At 50.1% G+C, this 10,615-nt stretch overlaps 1 protein-coding gene across 5 annotated transcripts in view; it reads right to left on the bottom strand.

Annotated features, from left to right (window-relative positions):
- Positions 1-9,863, bottom strand: part of UFSP1 (UFM1 specific peptidase 1) — a 224,494-nt gene extending 214,631 nt beyond the window's left edge. For 4 of the 5 annotated variants that reach the window (XM_083472878.1, XM_083472880.1, XM_083472877.1 and 1 more), the window contains exons 1-2: positions 9,727-9,863; positions 7,095-7,893 (exon numbers count right to left, since the gene is read on the bottom strand). In XM_083472878.1, the coding sequence (XP_083329004.1) occupies positions 7,201-7,866 (666 nt within the window). In that variant the 5' untranslated portion in view covers positions 7,867-7,893; positions 9,727-9,863 and the 3' untranslated portion in view covers positions 7,095-7,200. Of the gene's footprint in view, positions 1-6,172; positions 6,683-7,094; positions 7,894-9,726 lie in introns of those variants that run through there. The other variant, XM_083472879.1, reaches the window with a different exon arrangement.
- Positions 9,864-10,615: the final 752 nt, after the last annotated feature.

Here is a 10,615-nt window from a genome sequence, read left to right on the forward strand (position 1 = left end):
ACAGCTTTCTGTACATGCTCAGGAACCTCAACATGGGGCAGGACTCCTGAGGAAGGAGAAAGGAGGAGGGAACTGGAAAGGGGTATATATGCTTGTGCACATGATTGTGAACTCGTGCATGCTTTTTGTGACTTATCACACTTGCTCCTTCTACCAGTTCATGGATGGTAGAAATAAAAGCCTTTTCTCCGAAACTATTCCTTGAGTGTCTGTTGACTCCCACTTCCCTTTCCCAGGTGCAATATTTTTCCCACCCGAGGGCAAAGCCTCATAAGGCTACATTTCTTGGTGCGTTGGCCGGGAAAAAGAGATTCCCTGAGGAGAAGGGATGTGGGTTCAAGGTGTCCCTGCAGTGAACAGCTCGGTTCGTGTCAGCAGTTCCAGTGCACATCCTGCCAAGTTCGTGGGAGGAATTGCCACCCGTTCCTGAGTGGACACACTGCAAGGACCGGAAAAAAAGCAACGGCCGAAAGAAGGTACCTCGAGGACAAGGTAAGCTCCACAGGGATAGGTGGGAGCAAAGAGAGTTTGATCAGCTCCACCAGTAGGGTAGAAAAAGTGTCACTGGTTTTGGTGTTGCCCAGAAAAGCAGCAAAAAGGGTGCTGCTGGGCCCCGGGTCGAAGTCTAAGCGCTGCCGGCTGTGGTTTTGGTGTTGGTAAAAAAGGGGATTGGGGGAGGTGCATGGGTTTTTCTGAATCACCATACCAGCACATCCACAGGAGCCCTGCCCAGTTGCCGTGCCAACCCTGATGGTCCTAGACAGAAGACCATCAAGATCACAAAGAACTTGCATATGGGAGTGGATTCAGCACAGACTGGAACAAAGGACAATGATCAGCTCTTCCCTCTGGGGGCAGGAAACTGCAAACTCCCCTCTGTCACCTGGAAAGTACTCATGGGGAGGGGGAAAGGGGGAACCAGCCAGGTGACAGGACACTCAGGTTACCTCCACCACCCCTCCCTCAACCCCTCCTTTCTGTGATGTAGTTGTGATGTAGTCTTAAGGGTGTACTTTGGGGATTAGTAACTAATAAAAGCTGGGGTCTTCTTTTGTTCTGGGCCTCCATTTTGCTTCATCTTGTTGCGGGTGGGAGTCCTGTTGCGACAGTATTCAATAAAGGCCAAGCCTACAGGCTGCTGTTTTGCTCCAAGTTATCCTGGTTGGTGTCTTTGTTTTTGTCCAAGGGAGCCCTCGGATTTTTCCGGTAACACAAGGAAGCAAGGCTCTAGGATTCTGCCCGAGCCTCATACCTCCTTCCCCAAGCCCAGGAAGGTCCCAGGGCAGCTATTTAAGATTCAGAATTAGGTAAAGGTAAAGGGACCCCTGACCATTAGGTCTTGTCGTGGCCGACTCTGGGGTTGCGGCGCTCATCTCACCTTACTGGCCGAGGGAACGGTGTACAGCTTCTGGGTCATGTAGCCAGCATGACTGAGCCACTTCTGGCGAACCAGAGCAGCGCACGGAAACGCTGTTTACCTTCCCGCCAGAGTGGTACCTATTTATCTACTTGCACTTTGATGTGCTTTTGAACTGCTAGGTTGGCAGGAGCAGGGACCGAGCAACGGGAGCTCACCCTGTCGCGGGGGTTTGAGAAAATAACAGAAGCCAAACAGTGATTCTGTGAAGCCAGTCATCCCACCTTGGTAGCTCATGGGGTATGTTAGCACACCCCTGCTTACTGTATTTTTCGCTCCATAAGACACACCTAGTTTTTAGAGGAAAACAAGAAAAAAAAAATATTCTGAAGGAAACAGTGGAGGTATGATTTTTGTGGTTCTTGCTGTGGCCACAGACATGTGATCTGATGGTGAGTTTGGGGTGACCCAATGCAAAAATCCTGAGGATCCATGTGGATCCATGCTTTGTAACCACGTTTGTGCGCCACTGCAGCCCCACGAAACAGGGGATGCACGATTTTTTTGGTGCAGGCTGTAGCCATGGACATGCCATGTGATCTGATGGTGAATTTGGGGTGACCCAATGTAAAAATCCTGAGGATCCATGGGCTTTTACCTCCCTCCTCCCAGGCAGCCTCCTTTATCTCTAGCGTCCCTTATCTCTCTCCCGATCCCACCGATCAGCTGCTTCCTTTCAACACTCCCTTCCCTCTGGTTTGCCTTAGTGACTTTTCCTTAGCTGGAGCACTTTTTTGCTCCTCCTTTTCATATAATTTCTCTCCTTATTGCTTTAGTCTTCTTGTTTCCCCGTTTTGCAAGTTGGCTGTCTTTATCTCCCCCTCCCAGGCAGCCTCCTTTATCTCTAGACCAGTGTTTCCCAACCGGTGTTCCGCGGCACACTAGTGTGCCGTGAGACACCGGCTGGTGTGCCGTGGGAGGGAGGCGGGCGAGTCGGGCGGCGAGAGGCGGCGGCGGCGAGGATCCGCGTCGAGCCGGGGGCGGCTCCGCGGTGCTGGTGCCGAGCGGCGGGGCAGCGCGCGCAAAAGGGAGGAGCGCGAGACAGCGGAGGAGGAGGAGGCCGGCATGTCCGGGCAGCAGCAGCAACAGCAGGAGCAGCAACTCCCGGCGACGGCTCCTCCTCCGCCCGCTATCGCCGCCACCACCACAACAGCCGCCGCCACCTCAGCTGCCGCCGTCCCTCAGTCCCTCGCTCTGCTGCCTCCTCCCACCCCGGCAAGGGGAAGGGAAAAAACTTTCACTTTTGTGCGTCCCTCCCGGCGTGACGCTGCGCGCTGACGTCACGGGGCGGGGCTTTAATGGTGGTGTGCCGCGAGATTTTTTTCCGGTAAACAGGTGTGCCGTTGCCCAAAAACGTTTGGGAAACACTGCTCTAGACTCCCTTATCTCTCTCCCCGCAAACGAAAACAAGGCATGATCTGCTTTTCTCTCTGGGCAATTCGGCTCCAGGGACCACGCATTTGCTCCGTAAGACGCACAGACATTTCCCCTTACTTTTTAGGAAGAAAAAAGAAGTGCGTCTTATGGAGCGAAAAATACGGTAAATATTTATTGAGATTTATGGGACAAATAGAGTTCAAGGAAATGTGGGAACAGGAGAGATCAAACAGGCACATCATGTAAGTGAGACTCAGTTGGATCCAGTCTTCTTTCTCACCTGCCTGCCCTCTCTGCCCCTGGCAAGTTTGCCAACGAGCCACCCTTCTTCCTCTCCCTGTGCCAGGCGCTGCCCCTGGTCTCAACCACCGAGTAGGAATGAGAAGAGGCAAACCCAGGCAGCGGCTGGTGACTCAAAACTTACTTCACCCACAAAGGATGTATGTGAATTGCATTGACCATCATGGAAGGAGGCCATGGGATATAATACTTTATTAATGCATCCCCGGGACGCGGGTGGCACTGTGGGTTAAACCACAGACCCTAGGGCTTGCCGATCAGAAGGTTGGCGGTTCGAATCCCCGTGACGGGGTGAGCTCCCGTTGCTCGGTCCCTGCTCCTGCCAACTTAGCAGTTTGAAAGCACCTCAAAGTGCAATTAGATAAATAGGTACCACTCCGGCGGGAAGGTAAACGGCGTTTCTGTGTGCTGCTCTGGTTTGCCAGAAGCGGCTTAGTCCTGCTGGCCACATGACCCGGAAGCTGTACGCTGGCTCCCTTGGCCAATAAAGCGAGATGAGCGCCGCAACCCCAGAGTCGGCCACGACTGGACCTAACGGTCAGGGGTCCCTTTACCTTTACCTTTAATGCATCTCCAAGTCTGCTTGGAAGGAACCAAGGCAGCTGGGGTCAAAAGCATCTGGAGGCCATCCCAGGGTGCTGCCTGAGGCTGATGGGAGACGTAGTCCTGGCACGCTCCACATTGGGTGTGCTATCCAAACATCACCACCGTCATAAAATAAAAATAATTTATTTATACCGTGCCCATCTGACTGGGTTTTCCAGGACACTCTGGGTGGCTTCCAACAGGATATTAAAAACACAATTAAACATCAGACATTAAAAACTTCCCTAAACAAGGTTGCCTTCAGATGTCTTCTAAAGGTCAGAGAGTTGTTTATTTCCTTGACATCTGATGGGAGGGTGTTCCACAGGGCGGGCGACACCACCACCTGGTTCCCTGTAACCTCACTTCTTGCAAGGAGGGAACCGCCAGAAGGCCCTCGGAGCTGGACCTCCGTGTCCAGGCTGAATGATGGGGGTGGAGACGCTCCTTCAGGTCTACTGGGCCTTTGAGGCCGTTTAGGGCTTTCAAGGTCAGCACCAACACTTTGAATTGTGCTCGGAAACGTACCGGGAGCCAATGTAGGTCTTTCAGGACCAGTGTTACGTGGTCTCCCAGTCCGCAGTCTAGCTGCCGCATTTTGGATTAGTTGTAGTTTCCGGGTCACCTTCCAAGGTAGCCCCACGTAGAGTGCATTGCAGTAGTCCAAGCGGGAGATAACCAGAGCATGCACCACTCTGGCGAGACAGTCCGTGGGCAGGGAGGGTCTCATCCTGAGTACCAGATGGAGCTGGTAGACATCTGCCCTGGACACAGAACTGACCTGCACCTCCATGGACAGAGGTGAGTCCAAAATGACTCCCAGGCTGCGCACCTGGTCCTTCAGGGGCACAGTTGCCCCATTCAGACAAGCCTGTTGGACAAGGCCAGGGGTCCATCTTGCCAAGCTACCTGGTAATTACAGTGGTCAGCCAGTTGCCCCAGTGGGAGACCCACAGGGAGAATCCGAGCCGAAGAGCCCCTCTCTCATTGCTGCCTCCGACTGTGGAGCTAGATCAGAGCCATCCTGACTAACAGCCACCCAGAGCTTGATTTTCCATGGAGGTCCGGTCCTTGAGACTAAAAGCTTGTTGGGGATTGGACGTGGGCACTGCAGCCATTCCCCACGGATTCAGGGTTCCACTGCGTCCTCCCGTCTTCCACACTTACGATAACCGGTCAGTGCCAGGCATGTGACTTGCTTTCTTTTTTTTTAATAAAATATTTATTAGAGTTTCCAATTTTTTACAAACAAAAAGAAAAAAGCAAACATAAAAAAGAGATTAAAAACAGATAAATTTCACAATTTATTTTCTTATAACATATTTCCCTGACCTCCTCATACCTCCCCTTCTTGTATACCCAGTTCAAATTATTTATGCAGCAAATCCTTATCTCAAAGCATTACTGCTTAAAAAAAGAAAAACACCTTATTTTCTCTCCAACATCTTAGGTTATTATAACTTTAAATTCTTACTTATAAAAAGAAAACCATTTTATCATATTCCTTTATACCATTACAGCTTGAAACCACTTAATTTCAATCCAACATCATTCAACATTCCTTAATTTTGCAGTATTTTTGTAAATAGTCCTTAATTTTTTTCCAGTCTTCTTCTGCCGACTCTTCACCCTGGTCATTTCCGCCAGTCCCATACAGTCAATCAGCTTCATCTGCCATTCTTCCAAAGTGGGCAAATCTTGCATCTTCCAATACTTTGCAATCAGTATTCTTGCTGCTGTCGTTGCATACAAAAAGAAAGTTCTATCCTTCTTTGACACCAATTGGCCGACAATGCCCAGGAGAAAGGCCTCTGGTTTCTTCAGAAAGGTATATTTAAATACCTTTTTCAATTCATTATATATCATTTCCCAGAAAGCCTTAATCTTTTTAAAGCCTTTTTTGCATGTGACTCGCTTTCGGCTCTCTCCCAAGGTACTATGAGCGAACGGCTCCCAGCCACCTCCTGACACGAGTAAGTAACCAAACACACCCCTGTGTTGCAAAGAGAACGTCAGCAATGTCTAGGCCAGTGTTTCCCAACCTTTTTTGGGCAAAGGCACACTTGTTTCATGAAAAAAATCCCGAAGGCGCGAAAACCTCGCGCATGCGCAGGCCTTCTGCCTGTGACAGCCCAGTAGGCCGGCCAAAGCGAGCTAGCGTGCGGCAGAGCGGCGATGGGATGTGGGAGGGAGCTCGCTCGCCGCCCCACGTGTGCCTATGTGGGGCACGTTACAGCCCCGTGACGTCAGCGCCACGCAGGCAGCCAGGCAGGCAGACGGCGAGAGCCCCGCGCTGGGCGGCCTCTCCTCGCCGTCGCCGCCCCGCCTCTCGCCGCCCGACTCGCCCGCCTCCCTCCCACGGCACACCAGGCAACGTCTCGCGGCACACTAGTGTGCCGCGGAACACCGGTTGGGAAACACTGGTCTAGGCAACACGACGACCATGTACCTATGCAAGAAACAATCTTTTATAGAATTCCTTCACACCATAACAAGTCCAAAATGAAATCTTTAATCTTCGTCAGCGTGGTGTAGTGACTACATTATTACATGAGCACTGTTCCACAGCGTTTGACATTTTCATTTACATACATTCATTCAAAAGAAGCAATTATGAAGCAATTCTATATCCTCCCACCACGCTGACAAGAATTCTACGCAACAGTGGTCTATATCCGGAATCACTGTTTAGTGTTACACATCATATTTGCTGAATACACAAAGCTTCACAGCTTGTCTGTCGCAAAGTCTGGTACCTCGCTTCATTTAAAGATTTTCAGAGACTCTGAGGCTAAAGATTTCATGAGGAGAGAAGACTCTCTGGAAAAGACCCTGATGTTGGGAAAGATGGAGGGCACAAGGAGAAGGGGACGACGGAGGACGAGATGGTGGGACAGTGTTCTCGAAGAGACCAGCATGAGTTTGACCAAACTGCGGGAGGCAGTGGAAGACAGGAGGGCCTGGCGTGCTCTGGCCCAGGGGGTCACGAAGAGGCGGACACAACTAAACTGTTAGGATATTTCCGTTCCACCTTAAAAGGGAGCAGGATGTTTGTGTCACAGCCTGCGTATTTCCTGTTCACAGGATGTTTATGTTTAGCTATTGCTTCAGTCGGTCGGAGACACTGACTCAGAACGGTCATGTTTTTCTTTGTTCTGATCAACGCTAAATAAAGTCTGTAAATATGCTCTCCTGCTGTGCATCTTCTGCTGTGTGCATAATCTGCTGATAAAGAGTGTGCACGAGCCTGGAATGTGGCTATGATTTTCCAGGAAACTCGTGTCGCTAGAAGCTGCATGACTACAGGGATCGATGGATCGTCCGGCAGCCGGCTTGGGGCCATGATGGACTATATCTCCCTGGCAGTATCCCAACAACATGGTAGCAGAGGATGGTTTTGATCCAGTATCCCAACATAAACAACAACACATGGTCATCGTGTTGCCTAGACATTGCTGACGCTCCTGACACGAGAAACCCCTGCAGCTGTTGGTTTGGAGAACGACACCTCCTTTCTCAAATCATACAGGACATCCTTTTGCCCTGAACTGGGGGAAGCAGAGGTTGTAGAAGGAGCCCGCTTCAAAGAGGGCAAGCTCCCTCCAATGGACCCATCGCTTTGCCTGCAGCTCTTCCCTTGTCAGAGACCCTGCCCGGCCATAGTAGTGAGGGTCGAGGACCAGGAGGTGGTGGTGCCCTTCCGGGCCGGAGCAGACCCCCAGCAGCCCCTTGGAAGAGTTGTCCCTGTCGCCCCCCATCATGACGGGCCCCCCGCCTCCCTGGAAATGGGCATGCAGAGCCTCCAGCTCCCTTTCCAGCTCCCGCCCATGGGGAATGTGGACCACCTTGCCCGGTATGCTGTAAAAGTGGTCCAGGCACAAGGCTGCTTCTACGGTGCCAATCCAGTCCCGGGAGCCGGCAAAGGAGGCGGGTTTGTCTCCTATCTCCACCAGAGCGTTTTGGATCTCTTGCAGGGAAGGGACCGGGCGGGGAAGGTTTTTTCCGACACCCGGCGGCAGCCAAGAACACACGGTCTGGAGGGTGCGGTACCCACAGCCCCAGCCACGGTCGTCCACACTGTCACAGCCGTAGTGGTAGTAGCGGTAGGAGCCGGAGACGAGGGCCAGGCGGTGAGGGGGAGGGTCCGGGAGAGGCAGCCCCAGGTGGACATCGGAGAGTAAGGGCATCCTCTGCAGGAGAGAGGAGAGGCGGGCCTGCGGGGGACAAAGAGAGAAGGAATCATTATTCATTATAATTATTTTTGGTTGGTTAGACCGCGTGGACTGCAAGAAGATCAAACAGTAAGAGCTGTTCGACAGTGGAATTTGCTGCCAAGGAGTGTGGTGGAGTCTCCTTCTTTGGAGGTCTTTAAGCAGAGGCTTGACAACCATATGTCAGGAGTGCTCTGGTGGTGTTTCCTGCTTGGAAGGGGGTTGGACTCAATGGCCCTTGTGGTCTCTTCCAACTCTATGATTCTATGATTCTATGATTCTATCCATTCTGGAGGAAATCAGCTCTGAGTGCTCACTGGAAGGACAGATCCTGAAGCTGAGGCTCCAAGACTTTGGCCACCTCATGAGAAGAGAAGACTCCCTGGAAAAGACCCTGATGTTGGGAAAGATGGAGGGCACAAGGAGAAGGGGAAGACGGAGGAGGAGATGGTGGGACAGTGTTCTCGAAGCTACCAGCATGAGTTTGACCAAACTGCGGGAGGCAGTGGAAGACAGGAGTGCCTGGCGTGCTCTGGTCCAGGGAGTCACAAAGAGGCGGACACGACTAAACAACAATAACAGACCGCGGTGCTGGCAGTGCCAAGGCTGCAGGTTCGATCCCCGCAAGGGGCAGCTACACGTATTCCTGAATTGCAGGGGGTTGCATTAATGAACCTCAGGGTCTCTTCCAAATCTATGATTCCATCATTCTCCCGGTCTACCTCACAAGGTGGTTGTGGGAATTCAATGAGGAGGCACCTTGGGGGAAAAGGTGGACTATCAGTCTAATAATGTTTTAATGTTGCATTTTAATCTTGTTTTCTAAGTTGTATTTTAATCAACTTGTTTTTATTTTTATTGGTTGTTAGCCGCCCTGAGCCCGGTCATGGCTGGGGAGGGCGGGGTATAAATAAAATTTATTATTATTATTAATAATAAAATAAAGGACTCTTTCCATGAACAAACCAAATATAATATGTGTTCAAATATGTTTGTGCTCAAACTCAATAATATTGAAAAAGAGCTAACCAGCTCCTTGGCGTAAGGCCAAGCGGAAATCTCTCCCTTGTCTGACCAGGGGTCTTGGAAACCTGAATGGCACCTTCGCACTCCATGCAATTTTGATTCCAGGGAGGATTTGCTGAGGGAGGATTTGCTGAAACAAATTTGGAAGTTGGGATGCAGAAAGGGGAGGTACGGGGAAGTCGGTGAAGTAAGGTTTAAGAAAAAAGGATTTGAAATTATACATGTTTGTTTATGTGTTTGTTTGTTTGTATTGTGTATTGTTTGTGTTTATAAAAATTGTGAAAAACTAATAAATTTTTTTATAAAAAAACAAAACAATTTTGATTCCAGCATTGCACATTTGCTCCTTCCTTGCAGCGGGTTGGGACAGATGACCCCCAGGGATCCCGTTCCAACTTTGGAATGGTTTATAGGGCTGTCCATTGCTGGTTTTTTTTGAAGGGAGGGTAATTCTGTCCTCGACCAGATGTCACCTCCAGCGGATCCCTCTCCCCAGGTAGAGGCTGCAGCAACCTGCCACCCCTCCCTCGTTTATGGGCGGGGTATAAATAAATTATTGTTATTATATAACAAAGACTTGACGTTTTCATCCCCCAAAAAGGTTTTTGATTTGAGTTTCCATTGAAATGAGGCTGTATTGTAATATTTTAATATTTTATTGTTGTATTTTAATCTTGTTTTTAAGTTGTATTTCAATCAGTTTGTTTTTATACCGGGTGTTAGCCGCCCTGAGCCCGGTCTTGGCTGGAGAGGGCGGAGTATAAATAAAAAAAATATTATTATTATTAGTATTAGTATAATTAGACTCACCCTCCAGAAAAACCAGCTTTCCTTGGTCTCTAGACAGGTCTAGTCCTCCATTACCATAGAGACGGGGCCTGCAAATCCTTTCTATCCGACTCCTAGAGCGGCCCATCCCTCTTCCCGTATTTATGATGTAAAGACCAACAGAGGGGAATTGACAAAATAAAAAATTCCTTCCAGTAGCACCTTAAAGACCAACTAAGTTAGTTCTTGGTATGAGCTTTCGTGTGCATGCACACTTCTTCAGATACCTGAATCTGAAGAAGTGTGCATGCACACGAAAGCTCATACCAAGAACTAACTTAGTTGGTCTTTAAGGTGCTACTGGAAGGAATTTTTTATTTTGACTATGGCAGACCAACACGGCTACCTATCTACTACTAGAGGGGAATTGATGCACTCTATGATGAAGGCGGGGAAGCGGGCAAAGGGTGACGACGCAACGGAACATCCGCTTCCGGAAATCTCCTGCCCGACTTCGAAGGCGTGGCGGCCATCTTAGGTAAGGTTACGGGGAAATTCCGGCCGCTCTTCCGCAGTAATATGGCGGGCATCCGGAAGTGAGGTAAGGATAAACTTCCGGCTAACTCCCCCAAAGGAAAGGGGGCGGTGGAAATGATATTTAAATTTTAATACCACCCTTCCTATAGAAAAGCTTTAAATTACGAGGCTAACACGTAATTGGCCATTGGGGGTAAGCGGTAAGCTGCCATTGGCCCGGTTGCTCTGGGTGGGTGGGTGCGTGCCGCTCTAGGCGTTGGCCCTCTGTGCGTTGCACCCACGAGATAGGAAAAGGGTAGAGGCGCCATTCAAGTGTATAAAGGCGGGAACCCATTGGCTTCCTCGTTTTCTTTAGAGAATGGAGAAACCCAATATGTTATTATATCCGAGACTT

Source organism: Podarcis liolepis (genome assembly GCF_965112155.1).
Source record: "Podarcis liolepis genome assembly, chromosome: 13".
Lineage (NCBI taxonomy): Eukaryota > Metazoa > Chordata > Lepidosauria > Squamata > Lacertidae > Podarcis > Podarcis liolepis.